The sequence below is a fragment of the Camelus ferus genome, chromosome 4 (assembly GCF_009834535.1).
Source record: "Camelus ferus isolate YT-003-E chromosome 4, BCGSAC_Cfer_1.0, whole genome shotgun sequence".
NCBI lineage: Eukaryota > Metazoa > Chordata > Mammalia > Artiodactyla > Camelidae > Camelus > Camelus ferus.
This window is the reverse complement of record NC_045699.1, coordinates 50529207-50546043: the sequence shown is the minus strand read 5'-3', so window position 1 is coordinate 50546043 and position 16837 is coordinate 50529207. Positions and strand designations below refer to the sequence as shown.

The window sequence follows — 16837 nt, the reverse complement described above, 5'->3', positions numbered from 1 at the left end:
TTTTCCAGCTGATAGGCATCCATTGCTAACTGAGCAAGACTGAAAAAAGCATCATATGTACCTGGATGGGATCTTTATGTTTAAGTTTATTTTCTGAGACTTTGCCCTACTCCAGAATTAATAATTCATGTCTTCATTTAACCCTTATTTATTAAATTCCTTCTATGCTTAGGCACTTTTCCAAAAACTGGAGTACAGACGTGAACAAAAGAGGTTCTGTCCTCTTGGAACTTCCAGGTTAGGGAAAACAGATAAACATATGAAGGGAAAACCTATCAGCGATTAATAAATACTACGAGGTAAAACAGTGTAGAATATGAAGAATACAAAGTGCTGGAGGGAGGTAGCAGAGACTCCTAGCTATTTCCCAGTAACCATTCTTCTCCATCCCTTTAAAAAAATTAGCAATAGAACCCATGCATCTAGGTGCACCCATGTGACTAAGTCCTGGCCAGTGGGATGTGTTACTGAGTTTACTGTAAGTGATCTTTAAGTGTTGTTAGAGGCGTCGTTTCCCTCTCTGTCTTTCTTATTTCTGCTTGCCGGAACGTGGATGTGGCTTGAGTTCTTGGACTATGAAGTAGAAGCCACCTGCTGAAGGTGGCAGAACAAGAGAAGCGGCCTAGGTTCTGACACCGTGGACCACCATGCTAGGAGCCCTGGGCTGCCTGTCTCTGGACTTCTGTTTTACATGAGAAATTAGTTGAAGCCACTGCTATGTGGCTTACACCTATGATCTTAACCAGTAGGAGGGTGACTCTTACATTTCTCTTTTTCATTTGTTTCTGTTATTTTCATTGTACCCCCAATTCTTTGCCAAAATTAAATTTCCTCTCAATATGATTAAACCTGCTAACCAGCGTATTAGTTTCTGCTTCTGGAGTTATCTTTTGGGATTCCTTTTTTCTCTTGTGCCAGTGTGCACTAGTTGTTCTCTAAGAGAGCATGGTAGTTATTCTGGGATCTCCTTTTAGTGATATCCTGGGGGGGGGGGTGTCCTCATTTGCCTTGTATTGGACTTCTTGTTGCCAGGTTTTGTTGTTGTTGTTGTTTTGTTTTTTCACGCCTAATTTTAGGAAAGGGTACATGGGAATTAAACTTTTGAGACTTGCATCTCTAAAAATGTTTTATTCTACCAAACCTCTTGATTTATATGTTGGTTGGGTATAAAATTATACATTGGAAATAATTTTCCCTTATATTTTCAAAGGCAGTTCTCTTGTATTACAGCTTCTAGGAAGAAATTCATGGCGTTTAGATTCCTGCATCCTTGTATGTGACTTGTTTCTCTGTCTCTTTGGAAACTTTTATATTTTTCTCTTTGCCTGTAATGTTCTGAAATTTCACAGTTACATGCCTTGGAGTATTTTTTCACCCATATTCCTCACTCAGTATAATCTCAATACTCTTCAATTCTGAAAAATTTTTGTGTTTCTTGGATATTTTTTCCTTCTCATCAATTTCTGGAACTTTTGTTATTCAGATATTCTGCCTTCACTTGATTTTCTAATTTTCTCTTTCTACTTTTTTACATGACAATTTTAGTCTAGGTTTTTGGGGGTAAAGGACTACAATTTTATCTTCTAATTCATGTGTTGAATTTTAGACATTGTGAGCTCTTTTTTATCCCTTCTCCAGAGTAGTTTTTAATCTCTCTTTTTTCTAAAACAATATCCTCTTTTTGTTTCATGGGTTCAATATTTCTGTCTCTGAGGACATTCATTACAGGTAAGTTTTAGTTACTGTTTTAGCTCTTCTTCATGCATCGTTTCTGTCTCTTTCAAGTTTTATTAATGTTTTCTATCATTTAATTTCTTTTCTTCCTTGATACTGGTGTTTTTCCTCAAATATTTTTTGCATTTGTGATCCTTAGCTATCAGCTCACATTTGGGAGTGACAAAAAAAAATTTTTTTTGAAAGCTCATTGAGTATGAGTGGGGCTATCAAATGTGGGCTTCACTGTACAGTTTTCTTACTGGGCTGTTTCACTGAGGGGAAATGGACCCATTTGTCCCTATCTGTAAGTCATTCCTCTTAGCCTCTCAGTTACCCCTGTGAGGAAATTTTCAGGGTCCTCATTTAGGTGAGTTTTAAGCCTTTGTTGCATTTTCTGTGACTGACCAGTATAGAAGGCTGGATATCTCAGTGTTTGGTAGGAAGCCATTCACTTAATTAATTAATTAATGACTAGTTTTGACCTCTTCTGCTGTATCTGGTATTTCTGAATGTGGTTCAGCCTTTCAAGGATATATTAAATAGGATAGGCTCAACTGCTATAACAAATAGACACCAAAATGTATACTGTTTGAAACAAAATAAGATTTTATTTCTTATTTCTTAAGAATCTAGAATGGGTTTCCCTTATTGGCAAGCAGCTCTTCTATGTGTGGTATTTTTAGGACCCAGACTACTTCAGCCCTGTGTCTTTGAATGTAAAAATCTTCTAGTTCAGTTGTATATTATTAAATAAGGTGGTTTTTCAGTTGGTTTAATCCGAAACATGAGTCTCATATCCTGGTTATACTTTTCTCCCAGTTACACTTTGGGAATCAGATTCCCAAAAGGTCCTAAGGACTTTAGTACATACAGTTTTCCAGGCTTTTTACATGAACCCAAGAAGGATTTGGATGGAGGAAATAGTATTAAGACCATTTATTTTCTATGCTTTTCAACTCATTTGTTGCTCTGAGTTTTGAAGGAACAGGTGGGACTTGGGAAGAAAAGAAGGAAGAATTGTTGAAATCCATTCATACCTCCTGGAAAATGAGATAACTTACATGGCTACCTCAAAACTTAAGAGCAGTCTCAGACCCCTACAGGGGCCCTCATGTTAGGCCTGTATATAAGCCCTTCAGGCCTCTCTAGTCAGTGTCCCTCACTATTCATCCTGACTCCTCATTTGTTTGCCTTGAGACCCAAGTTCAGGCCTGAGCCACCATGGCTGGAGTATCTGTGAGATGAGTGAGCCTTCTTTCCTCAACATCTCAGATGTCTAACTTTGTCTGTAATCAAGCCCAGGGCCCTTCCCCTTCCCCATTGAGTTTCTGTTAGCCCCCTCGGCAGGAACCATAAGAAATTAAGATATTGCCAGAATCCAATAGAGCAGGTTGAGCTATAACTTTCACCAAATCTGAATTTGGACTTCCTTTGTAGAAGGACTCTACTTAAATGGAGTAGGTACATACTCATCCTGTGCCTGCTGCGAGTAATGCTGTGTTCCACATGGATTTTATTGTCAGGCCATCATTTTAGGTATGGTGGGTTTCCCAGGGTGTCAGTAATTCTCCATCAATTCCTTTGAGTCATGTTAAGGATGTCACTGAGGAAGTGAAGAAACACTTAAAGCTGGGCAAGGTACAGTATACATCCCAAGACATGTCAGAAAAATGGACCCAGAGTGCTGATCCATGGGAGTAGCTTGCAGGTAAATATGATCACCTAACAGTTTACTGTTTACAACTCTTAAATACAAAGCCATCACTGGCATTTAGTGCTCTTATGCCAGTCAAGACTGAGTTACAATTAATACTTGGAAGTGTAGATCAGGTATATTGAGCATGGAAATTATTGTTTCTGCTTATCTCCTACAGAATATCAATACAGGTCACTAGGAATTTTATAGAAGACCCTGTGTAATGGGCATAAGAGCATTCTTAAACCAAGAATTTGCTAGAATTTTTCTGTGAGGTTGATACACTTTACACCGTTTTCCAGTTTACTTACAGCCAGAAGAATTTAACTTATTTGAGTAGTTTCACACTAATGTTTTTGCATTAATAAGTTTTCAGACCAAACCAGTCCTTCGTGCGTATGAGAATTTATAACCTGCTGCTCTTATAAGATCAAAAACAGTGAATACCATTGGGTCTCTCAGACTCCTTTCAACAGTTTCACTTTAGTGCTGGACTCTTCTGAACCCAGAGAAATCAGTTTTGCATTTGAATTGTCAGGTTTTTTGACTTGACAATGATGTTTTAACTTGGAATAAAATAATTTTATTTTATTTATTGAATAGATGTCTTCTTCTGAGCTGTTCTTCAGATATTCATGTGAATTTGTATGCATGTGTGTGTCCTTGACTGAATCCTCAATTGCATCCATGACCCCTCAGATCCTTATTTTCTCTTCCTAGGAAGAGCATGTCAAGTGGAAATCCTCATGTCCATCTGGGTCATCTTTGCAGTGTCCTTTGTCCCAGCCAGCTTTGTCGTGTTTCTGATCCAGGAGAGAATCAGCAAAGCGAAGCACCTGCAGTTCATCAGCAGAATGAAGCCCCATCATCTACTGGCTCTCCAATTTTGTCGGTAAGAACTCTGCTCTGCTGCTGCTTTATAAATCTCCAACAGGGCTCTGGACTGGGCGGAGGAGACAGCCCCTGGGTATCCCCAGGAAATGTTCTAGCTGGTCTAAAGATGAGCGAAAGAGGAAAAGGCAGAGGCCATTGTACAATGTCATGTCACCAAACATGGCATTAAGCACAGATCTCATCTCACACCAGAGAAAGTCTGTCCACACTGACTTCAGTTAATGCCCACGACCACCACCACCTTCTTCCCTAAGAGACAACTTTTCAAAGAAACAGAGGTGGAAGACTCTTTATCAAAACTCGGAGCCAATGCCTCTAACATGTCTGATAGATTTTAACCTCCAGAGTCAGGGTGTTCTTTGCCTTCCTAGGAACTCAGTTTGTCCTTTGAATTCCTGAAGACCAGGTAAATGAGAGGTGATCATGCTTCCTGTCTTTCAGTTTTCCCATGGACAGCTAATTCATAATTTACTGTACTGTATTTGTAAAATGTTAGAAACATAAAAGAACACAGCTGTAAGTACAGGCTACCAGGAGAGCTTGGAAGTACCAAACCTAGTTTAAGGAGGCTGAGGCACTCAAATACAATAAAAACTACAGATGTTTGTAGGAAAATCCTAGTATGTCTGTGATGGTACTGAAGAGATTCTTGTAAGATTACTAGTAGGATATTACTCGAGGTAACTTAATATTTACAAGATAGCACATTGTTACTTTCTCATTATCTTATGGCAACACAACAATAGCTCCAGTGATGAGGATAAAAATACAAACCACAATAAAAAGAATCAGACTGTGTATGTAGGCTGTTATTAGGGCAAACATTTCCATAACCATAAATATCTCATTAAAACAAATAGATGATCAAGTATCTCTGTTAAATAGTGATCCAAAATGAAATAAAAATTAGTAAAATTAACTGTAAATGAAGACACTGCAACATATAAACCAGTGGATCATGAATGGTTTTTAATACCAGGACCTAATAAGATTATTATCCAAATGATTAATTCTTAATGTGTCATAATTAACACAGATGACACAGATGATATTGTACTTTTCCATAGTAAAGAGATGCATTTAATATTTTTATGAATCCCAATTGGTATTATAAAATAAACTTTACTGGACAAAAAACTCTTAAAATCTCAGAAAAATAAACATGATGAGAAGGTTGACAATGTATACAAATAATTTAAAGATATTCTCACAGGTATGGAAATGTGACATAATCATTTGAATGTTAAGAGAATGGTGTAAGAGCAGAGGGTTGTCAAAACAGAGAACCAGAGATATTCTGAAACAAATGAAAATCAAGATTCTATAGTAATGGCAACGATTTTAATGTATGACAGATACTGAGATGTGAAGGAGAAAATAAACAGACTCTTTCCTGAAGTATTGGTGACAGTGGACAGAGCTAGCTTTTAAAAATGGAAAGGACACAGCAAATTGGCTTACCACCTCCTTCAAATAAAAATAAGAATCTCTTGGGAGAATTTAAGCACCACTAGCAGACACATCTCTTCGCAGTTAATGAAATACTTCGTATTCCAGCAGAAAACTATTTTAGTGGTGAAAATGATGCAGGAATCAGAAGCATATTCTGCTGAGATTCAAGGAAGTTAACACTTTCCCGAACTGAAAAAAAATTCATAAGAAGGCATATAAAGTTACTGACTAAATGAAATTTGTCCTGAGAATAATTTGTGCTGAGTGAAATAGCTCACCAGCTGCCACAACTCTGGGATCCTCGTGAGACCGATGTCTCCCAGCTGCACGACTATCTGCACTCTCGTTCCACCAAAGAACGTGAACTGCAGAAATAAGCAGAAATAGACTCTGAAGGCTATGATGTTACTACAAATAAGACACATAGAAAATTAATCAGAAACTTTAGGCCTTACTCTTTAGCTCAAAATAGTGCGTATCTAGAAGGTAAAACTAAGTATGTTAGTGGTACGATTGCAGAAGGATCAGAGATTTGAGAGATAAATTTATAAATGAATTAATCAAACCGGTTTTATAGATGATGAAACAGAAAGCTGGAGAAGGGAAGTTAAGTAACACAGCTAAAGACACAATCAGGACTAGACCCAAGTTTCATGACTTCCTAACACATATTATTTTATTTAACAAAAGTGAGGTTATAAAAAAGCTGTGTTTACCACTGCACATTTAGGGGATACATAGAAAAAAAATTTAAAGTAGCATGTAAACCACCTAGAGAAAACCTCTACCAATATTAAGTGTATTTCCTTTAAAAAATACAAGTAAAATCACACTAGGATCTTGCTGTATATTATGCTTAGTCTTAGTCATAGATTTTAAAAAATCAACAATGCATAGTTTCTATGGCAATAACATCAGTTTTTAATAGGTATGTGAATTCCTCCTTATAGGTACAACATTTTATCCCAACTCCTTACTATTAACCAATTAAATTATATCCAGTATTTCAACATTCTATAAAATACTGGGATAATGTTCTTGTGCATAATTTTTTACAAACATTTTATAATTACAATATAGCTATATAGGAAAATGCAGATAAAGAGACAACAGAAAGCATGCCTACACCACTCAGATAACCACTTTCATACTTGGTGTATCTCTTTCCATAGTTATGCATACATGTATTTTTATATAGTATGTACTTACATGCACATAGACACATAAGAATATATGGTTTATGGTTATAAATACATAATATATGACACATATCTATATATCTATTTCTGTGTTACATGTGTATTACATAAAGTCATACCACACTGTTTCCACACTGTAAACAATGTTGACATAATCTTCATCAGAACAGCAGTACATGTATAGCTATAATAATGACAATGTTGATGACAACTACTACTAACATTGGGTGCTCCTGCATGCCAAGCCTGGCCTTTTTCTTTTTTTTTTCAAGCCTGGTCTTATATTTTGCATGTATTAACTCATTTAGTTTTCATAATAATCTCAGGTGATAGGTTATTATTATCATCATTTTATGGATGAGGAAAGTAAGGCACAGTGAGGTTAAGTAACTTACCCAAGGTCACAAAGTTTTAAGTGGTGGATTTGAGATTCAAACCCAGGCAGTCTGGATCTTAATATTTTCTTAATATAACTCCTAAAGTTTACACTGAGAGAACCAAAGAGTATATCTTATAGATACATATACACTTGCAAATATACAGTGTATATATTACATACTGTCCTCTGGAAATGCAATAGTGATTTATTCTCAGCGTATTATCATACTCCTAGTACACTAAGAATGAATTTGAGATTAGAAAGCGTGTGCACACACATTTTCAGTAGTTTTTTAAAATAAAAATTGTACATGTCCACTATAGTAAGTTAAAGACTTAAAAAAACTTTAATCTTTTCATTCAAATATGACTCTAAATTTTATAGTCTTTCAAATTTCCTTCTTGTGTAATGAAAAACATGCATATTTCCTAGAATACTGTAAAGAAACAATTGAAAAACATCTGTATCATCTTTGCACAAGTTTTTATTTTTCTTTTTGTCTTTGGATTTCATTTATGTTGTTTTAGGGGACACAAAATTTGCGGTTTTGTATCATAAAATCATCAGTTGACTCTTTTTTACATTCATAGTTTCTTCATTTGCTTTTGGCTTAGAAATGTTGTTCTAATCCATATTATTATATAAACTTATCTATACTTTGTTTTAGTAATTCTATGAATTCAATTTTTAATTGAAACCTATAATCCATCTTCATTTTATTTTAGCATATGGTGTGAGATAGGCATCTAATAATTGTCATAATTTTTCTCCTCTTCATGTATTTTCCAACTTGAACAAACAACTATTTTTGTACAGTCAACTAATTTCTTAGAATATACTACTAGCAGTTGAATTTGTGGGCAGCCATCAGGTCAGCTTTGGATATGTTACGTTTGAGATGTCCTTTGGACATGAAGTCGGGAAGATGAGGCAACTAGATATTATGAGTCTTTTAAATATTAAAAGTCTTATTTATCCTTTTAGATAAACTTTACAAGCATTATTTGAATTGCCACCAAAAAAACTCTCTAAAATTCTGATTGGAATATCTTTCAATGTTAAAAGTTAAATATCCCAAGTAAGTGTTTTATTAAATAAATTAATATACTATGTATATGTACACATATATGTACATATATGGTATATATACTATGTGTGTCTAAGTGGTGAGAAATGGATAATTTTTTTTCTTTAGGCTTCTCCATGCTTTTAATATTTTTAATAACTTTTAAATCCTTTTCCCCCAGAAGCAATCTCCCTACCCTAAGTCATGTTATTAAAAATAAAACCACAAAAGGTACAAATGGTACAAATTTCCACATGTAAGATAAATAAGTTGCTAAGAAGATAAATCTTAAAAGTTCCTATCATGAGAAAAAACAATTTGTAACTATATGAGGTGATGGATGTTAACTAAACTTATTGTGGTAATCATTTTGCAATATATACATGTATCAGATCACTATGTTGTATACCTTAAACTTATACAATGTGACACATTAGTTATACCCTAAAAAAACGGGAGAAAAAGGACAAAAAGAAGAAAATTGATAAAAGTACGTTCACAGGAAACAAAAGATAATGAAAGGAATAGGTGATTTCTTCAGGTTTTTTCCAGTTTTAAAAATTTTCTCATTTTGATGTATCAGAGAAAAGAGCCAGTTCAGTATTTGAATAAGGCTTCACAAGATGTTAATATTCTTAATAAATGAGATGGAAAATAGGTTTGCTTAACCCTTAAAATTACAAAAAACTAAAAATTTGTCAATAAAAGGTAAAATATACTTAATAATGAGAACAGAGACAAACTGACCCTAGGAACGTAACACTAGATCACCAATATACTTTGCAGTTTCATAGAAGAAATGGACAACCGTACCTCTGTTGAGTATTCCATATTCTGCATGGAACACTCCAACTAATTTTGTGTAGCCTTGATTGATATGAGTATGAACTGCCCTTTTAAATGGGTCACCCCACAGAGCTGGCCCACCAGGTTTCATCTGAAAAGTAGCCAGTTCATAGACTCCTAGAATAGGGAGAAAAATAATTATTTTACAGAACACACGCAAGCAATTTGTAATCCTGTCTACTTTGGTTCCAGTGGAAAGCTAATCTACATGTACAGATCTGGAGGATCATACAGCTATATGTGTTCATGTAGACATATTTATTACCAATTTGTACTGTCTATGTTTTTATGTTTAGAAAGTCTTTGTCCTAGTTTAAGGGCCAGTTGTTAAGCTTATCATACAGAACAAAGAAAAAGGGACTGGAAGCTATAGGTAAGCTATTATCTAACATATTTTTAATGTGTAAAATTTTTCATTAAAATAGTGAGAATTTATAATGGAATAGGATTTTTTTTAGCTGTCTGCATCTACACTTCTATAAAAGAAATGAATAAGGAAGTATTTTCCAATCTCTTATGGCTCCATTCTTCTTTCCAACTTCCAGTACTTTTTACTTTATGTAATTTCCCCCTATATGTTTCCATTTCTACCAGGAACAGCAAGCAAATGGACCTGAAGTGACTGTCTCAGAGTTTTTAAGGGAAAACAAACCCTAAAGAAGATGGTTTCATTATTCCTAAATATCCAGGTAAATACCTGAAAAGGATTTTTATCTTCTGGGAGAAAGTACAGGGTGGGTGAAGAGAAAAAAACTAGGGGACAAGTAGATTTGAGAAATAAAGGAAAAACATGCAAAAGTTACAGAAGAATCATGAATCACATAGAGAAAGAGAATCAAGATCTGACATTGTCTCTGAAGCCCACTAGTTCACTTACATGGTGCTAAAAGCAGTGGGGGATGCGAGTGGTTAAGGATCTAAATAAGACTTTTCAAATCTCCTGTAATCTAAAATGCACTACAGAGTTGGGAATAATGGGGGAGATAAAAATAAAATTTAAATTAGTTTATGCTTTTTCTAATCTGACCTTTGTTTAAAACTGGATTGAGGTAATAATTTCTTTAAGTCAGCAAGAAGTGAAATCAGGAAGAAGACAAATCTTTAGGAATTATTTTCAAACTGAGAAATAAGAAAGAGGAAGACACAAAAGTTAGACTACAGTAATACAGCTTGGCAATTTCAGTTAATTCACTCCACCCAAACGGTCACTTTTATAAGCAAATTGATACTTGGTGATTTGAGATTAGTAGTAATTTATGGAAAAATACTTTCATATTTAAAAGTTTATATTATTTCAAAACTATGACAAAATATCATACACTATCCCTCATCTACCCACATGTGTTCCCTGCTCCCAAGGCCCAACTTCTCGACCTTTACTATGTCAACTTTTTCTGTAATACAGCTAAGCTTTAAGTATCAGTAAGATACCAGTTTGGAAAAATACTTCATTATTTAATGCTCATGTTTTTTAAGGATAAGCTAAGAGGTCCAACTTATTTTTATTTCAACAATCAACATATGTTCCTATATTAAGCAGAAGATTAACTTCATTTTTTTCCAGTAGAGCTTTAGTTTTTATAAATCTTTAGTATTTTCTCCATCAAAATTCAAAGTGATTAAGAAAGAAGGACTTACCTTCTTTTGGAGGTTTTTCTAATTTGCACCATGGCACCAGATAAGTAATTTCACTCTCTTGTTTATCAATAAGAGCCAAATTTGGAATGAGAAATTGTTCCTGCCATTCCTTATCTTTGGCTAAAGCTTTCCGAACTTCAGTTCGATGAGCAAAATTGTCTATGGAAAGAAAAGGAGTAAGAAAAATAAAAATGTTAAATTTAAAATCACCTGTACGTTTTCTGAGTTTCATTCAGTTTAGCAAGTGTTTAGGAGTCCACATAAGGACACTGTGTTATGTCCCTGGAGATACTGACATAAATAGATGTGACATCTGTCTCCAAGTTGCTAATGGTCTAAAAGGGGAGGAGCAATGTAAACAACTAATGATAATATATTATAGTAATGGGCGTCACAGACTCTACTCACAACGACCTTACTAAGTTACTACTGCCTACTAAGTTAGTAGGTAGTTGTGAGACTTAGGTAAGTTATTGACTCTTTCTATGCCCGTTTACCTCCAGGGCTGATGTGAGGATTAAATGAATTAGTACATGAAAGGAGCTCAGAACAGTGTTTGGCATCAACTTAGTACTCAATGTATATTAACTATTCTTATTCATTTAATTGAAGCATTTAAATTACAGTGTCAGCTTAGAAAAAGACTATTTTTCTTTGTGGGTGGTGATGGTGATGAGCGGTCAGGTCAAGGTACAACTGAATTAAATTTAACACAAATGAAATTATGATTTGCTTTTTCAGCCTCTTCTTTGAACAAACAGCTTCCAAGGAAATAATGCTGATTCTCTTACTGTCGCCCATTCTTTTTACACAGTACTATTTCTCTTCTGTTTGTTACAAACATATGTTACAAACATATGGACCCAGTACTGTATTTACTATTAGGGCTTTATAAGACTAATGGTAAGAGTCTTCTATGGTTTGTTGTGGATAAGGAATAACACCTACCTTAGAGCTTACATTATGTCAGGACCTTACTACTTATTTTCTTAATGGGACATGATTCAACTGCTGTTGCATTAAAGCATAAACTGTGTTTTAATGGGGGTTTGTTCTATTACAACAGGGAAAACCCCTAAACTATGGCCACGTTAAGTACAGAATGAGTACTTTTCATATTAAAGTATAAGATGACTATTAACTTTGGACACTGATGACCAAACACTAAATGAAGTTATTAAAAGCTCTTTGAATATCAAGTCCTGATGTGACTTCACAAAGATCTGAATAAACATTCTAGGGATTCCTGTAACTGTTCTTCTTCTACTAAACCAGGGGCTGGTCAGCTTCGGTATGGGAAGAATTCACTCAATTCCTTTTCCTTTACCTCCCTAGACTAATATAATGATGGTGAATTCCTTGAAATCCTGGGGGCAGAAAAAAACCCAAAAGTGGTCCTGAAACATAACAGAATTATTAAATCTTATAGAACGATGAGGGCTTCAAAATTAACTATTAACTTCTGTTTTCCTAAAGTCCCTAGATGTTTGAATGATTTCTGCTAAAATATTGATACCGGCTATAGCTTCAATATTAAGAAAAAAATAACTCTACTTTCCTTTATGATCCTAACCCACCTGGGTTCTTGCAATCACAGCGTTAAATTTTTCATAAACAATCTTTACAATACACCATTCTAAACTTTTATAAGCATTAAAGTCCAGTTCACAATTTTAGGACTTGAAATTGGAGATGCCACATTTTCCCAGTATTACTTCCCATGTGATAATATAAAGGTTCCAGCAATGGGCTGTTAGAGGTGTACCACTGGGAGGAGTAATCACTGAATTTATTTTTTTGGTATTGCTTTTTTAAAGTTTTACTTAAGCTGTATGTATTTATAGTAATGTAGATCCAAGTCTCGTGTAATATCTAACTGAATGAAGATCTGTACTGAATACTTAAGCTCATGAATCATACCATACTTCCAAATATGAAACACTTTATTCATTCTGCCTCCAAATTCTACACTCCAGTATCCAACCAATTCAGAGTGAGCTGTCCGAAGATGAATGTTTTTCTTAACATTTTCCAGGAACTCTTTCATCTTTGATGGTTTAAGATAAGAGGTACGAAACTCATAGAATGTTCCATCATATTGTCTGGGGCCTGTAGCAAAAGATGAGCACACCTAAAGAAAGATAAGGCAAATCAAATATTTTGGGAAGGTAGGGTTTATAATATGTTACAACTGAATCTGAGCCTGGAAACAAAGGACAGTCAGACTCATAATCTGTTTGCACTTCTGTTGTCCTTTCTCCATAGAATTTGTTTAGAGATATGTCAATAAAGATAACTAATTTTAAATATTCTAAATATTTAGCTACTGTTTCCTAGCAGGGGATCTACCTTTAGTCACTTTTTCATGAGAAGTTGCTCATAAGGAGGCACTGGAGCACTTTCTTTACCCAAGGACTACAATTAGGATCACAATACATTTTACAAATAGTTTATTATCCCTTATTTAGCCAATGTTCTGTCTTTAGTCAATAGCATATGTGTTAGAGTTAAGCATTTAAAGCAATTTTATAATACACAGGTATTTTAGCAGGCACAATTGAAATGTGTTTACTAGCAGACAACTCATTTTTTTTTTTAGGATCTTAAAACAATGGAAATTGCTAGTCAGATCAAAGTATTTCCTAAATCCATTGAAGGAAATCACTGGTCAAAAATAGGTTAGGAGTGTAATTAATGTAATAGGAAACTATGACCTATCCAATTGCATTGTAATATGATGACAGACTGTGTAAATGCTAGAAAAATGAAAAATCAGTAAGTCAGAATTGTCTGAATAATTATTAGGTTTTAATTATAGATGCAATCTGAAGAAGGGCATTTAATCTATGCAATTATAGCAGGTTGAAGGAAGTACCCCTTAAGAACCACTAGTTCCTTTTGTAATAGTCATATGCTATGTAAGTTTCTAATCTGGTTATCTGAGTGAACTTAACTTTCAGTAAGAAATGCTTTGCCATATATTATCCTTTGTCTATGTTTATGTGTTTATGTATACACATATGTATATATGTATATACACACATACATATACACATACATTCATATGGCATTCTAGTTTACATATCCATCATGCATACACTTGGTTAGCATGTGCACCTTTCCTGAAGCTGATTACACCAGAATTATGTATTAAAACAGTTTTGGTACTTATATAAGCTATTGATGAATTTTGGTCTTATACTGACTACCTGAAGGAAGGAGAAAAAGCTTCAAAGGAAAGCAGTAGGCTTCTTGTTCTGACATATATTTTGTTTACAAAACACAATAGTATATATTTTTAGTTTATATTTATATACTTATATATATATATACACACATACATACACTTTAAAGTATATATTTTTACTTAATTGTGTATAAGGCTTAATTATAATCCTCTATCTTGAGGTCATTTCATGTCTATGATAAGTTACATTCTCATTGCCCAGCTAAGCTTGCCATCAAAAACAATTGCAGCTGTCCCTGCATCTGGCAGACATTCTTTACGTGCCGTTTTACCAAACGTTATTAACAGAATGTTACACAAATAAATTATAAATAGCATATATAGTTTTAAAATATTATACATAAAATATAAATATATGGTCCAATGGGGCACTTGTAACAATTGCTTAAGTTGTTTTTAGGGGAATTTGTAATTGGAGATCAAAATATGTGATCAAAGACACACATTTCATAATCGTTGGCAGAAGAAACATACAATAGAAAAGCTCAGGTAAAGGTTAACAGCAAGGGGTGTGTCTGTTTGTGAGAGGATGTGAAGTGATTTTTGTTGCAGAGCCACCAGAACGAGGCTGGGGGAGGAATCATGAGTGCTTCAGGTTCTCTTGTGTCCAAATTAGGGCTCATTCTCCACAGCAGTGACTTACAGTTCACTTGTAAGAGATCATTTGGTTGATACTTAATAACATCAAAGTTCAGAATAAAAATTTAAGGTATAATTCCTGCCCCTGCCCCAGTAGAGAGAATCAGGATAAAGACTGCCTTGCTAATTTTGAGTGAAGGGGCCATTGATGGTTCTTCTTTAGTCTTTTCCAGATAGTCAGTCTCTAGAGTAGATTAATCCTCTTCTTATCCTGTCCTTTGAGAAAGGAGTAAAAGCCTAAATAGCAAACAGTAAAATCTCTAGGTTGGATTCACAGAATAGGCCAATTCCTGACAGGGCTGAATCACAAAAATCTGTTTTGTACATTTCTCATCTAACTTTAAATGAAGTTGTTATCATCATATTGGCTGCGAGGTTCTGGACCCTGCCTGACTTGGGCACCAGCTTCACGAGACAGTAGCTGCTGGGCAGGATGCTCCTCCACCCGCACCCTGGGTCCCCTCTTTAAGGTTCTCTGCAAAATGCTGGGAGGTTGCGTATTTCGTTTAAAAAGGGGAGGCCGGTTCTGTTGCCAGCCAGCATCTGGTTGACGTTTTTCTCCTTCTCCCTTCAGTCGGGAGCAGCCGGTAGCTTGTCAAAAGACAAATCAATTAAACAGGCCGGACCAGCGCCTGGCATGGGCCCCAATGCGGCAACAGCAACCGCGCTGGGCGGCAAAAACGCAGCAGCGGGCGCTTTAGGGGTGTCCTCAGGGCCGCCGGACACTTAGGCCAGAAAAGGCCCCCGTTCATGGCTGTTCACGAGCCGACTGGAGGCGACCCAAGCAGCGGGTCTTACCCTAGCGGCACCCTTCCTCCTCCTCCCGCTCCCGGGGTACCCTGTCTCCGGATTCCGGGACTCTCACTAGAACTTCTGCGGGCAGCACCAGGCTGGCAGGGCTGGGCGCGCGAGCAGGTAGGCGCATGCGCGGCCCGCGCGCTCCCGCAGAAGCCTCTCGCAAACCCCTCCCCCAGGGGAGACGTCGGGCGCGTCCTTGCGGTCCGTACCTGAGGCGCCGGCGTCCGCGCGGCCACAGCTCTAGTCAGGCTGCTTCGGAGGGCTAGCATGGCGCGGTTCCGGGCGCTGAGGAGGGCAGCTGGCGGGTATTCTTCCTTAAATTCCTCCTCCTGTGGCTTTCCCGCTGGCAGGGAGCAGCGCCTACACCAGGGGTAGACGCAAGCTCGGGGCGGGGCTGGGCTCCGCCTCCGGCGCGGAGGCGCGGCCTCACCGCCCAGTTCTCGAGGCGACGTGTCTGGTGTCAGCTCTGACCTTTCCAGTCCCTTTGTTTCCCCAAACGTTTTTACCCCAACGTCAGAAGTCACATTAGAAGTGGCTGAGGCCGTTCCTGGCCAGCCTCTGGGCCCATCCCCTCATCTCCACGCGCACTTGGCGTACAATTCGTAAATGTTTGTGTGTAGAAAGCGAGTGTGGGGGACCACTGGGAAGGCAGTAGGGATCTGCGCGTGTCATGCTTGGAATTTAAATTGTGGACGTGTTTTCCGTTAGGTTTTATTCGGTGTGATGTACATATAGCTGAAGACCAGGGAGCCTTCACTTTTCTGTTCTAAGCGCATTCTCCGTCATCACTGCCCCCAACATCAATTTGTAAGGCTCCTTATCATTAACATTGTATTTTCCAGGAGCTCAGAGGAATGGGGACATTGAGCTACATATGAAAAATTCAAAGATGAACATATGTTGTTAAAACTTAAAATTCTATAAGCCTTAAAAGCAAAAATTCTGATCCTTGCCCTATCCCTGGTTATTGCTCACCGGAATAACCACTTTAAACGTTTCGAGCTGTTTCTTCCAACGTTTGTGTCTATGTTTTCAAATAATAAGCATATTCTACTATTTCTTCTTCTTCTGCTTTTGGTTTAGATAGTATCTGTTGACTCTATGGAAAAGGAAGATTTAAGTCTCTAATATACCACTCCCCCCAGATAATTTCCCTTCTCACGTCTAATGTTTACACAAAAAATTTCAGTTAATTGATTACTTTATTAATTTACATTACCTACATCATATTAATGTTTACATTATTCTTTCTAATAGCTACATCATT

At 36.4% G+C, this 16837-nt stretch overlaps 1 protein-coding gene and 1 long non-coding RNA gene across 4 annotated transcripts in view; one reads left to right on the top strand and one right to left on the bottom strand.

Annotated features, from left to right (window-relative positions):
- Positions 1 to 3200: 3200 nt before the first annotated feature.
- NIPSNAP3A (nipsnap homolog 3A) lies at positions 3201 to 15979 on the bottom strand. 2 transcript variants are annotated; one of them, XR_004319371.1, is made up of 7 exons: positions 15780 to 15979; positions 12807 to 13017; positions 10887 to 11045; positions 9216 to 9365; positions 6037 to 6123; positions 5768 to 5947; positions 3201 to 4406 (listed from the first exon to the last, which is right to left on the bottom strand). XR_004319371.1 is itself a non-coding variant. In XM_032478102.1 (6 exons), exons 1-6 carry the CDS (start codon positions 15837 to 15839, stop codon positions 5871 to 5873), a joined length of 744 nt encoding a protein of 247 aa, XP_032333993.1. In that variant the 5' UTR covers positions 15840 to 15979; the 3' UTR covers positions 5259 to 5870. The 2 variants fall into 2 exon arrangements, 1 of the variants encoding a protein (XP_032333993.1); XM_032478102.1 differs by lacking the exon at positions 3201 to 4406 and having other exon boundaries at positions 5259 to 5947.
- The window catches only part of LOC116663205, a 69349-nt gene continuing 55801 nt past the window's right edge, over positions 3290 to 16837 (top strand). For both annotated transcript variants that reach the window (XR_004319373.1, XR_004319374.1), the window contains exons 1-3: positions 3290 to 3424; positions 4133 to 4304; positions 9843 to 9937. This is a non-coding gene — a long non-coding RNA (uncharacterized LOC116663205). The remainder of the gene's footprint in view (positions 3425 to 4132; positions 4305 to 9842; positions 9938 to 16837) is intronic.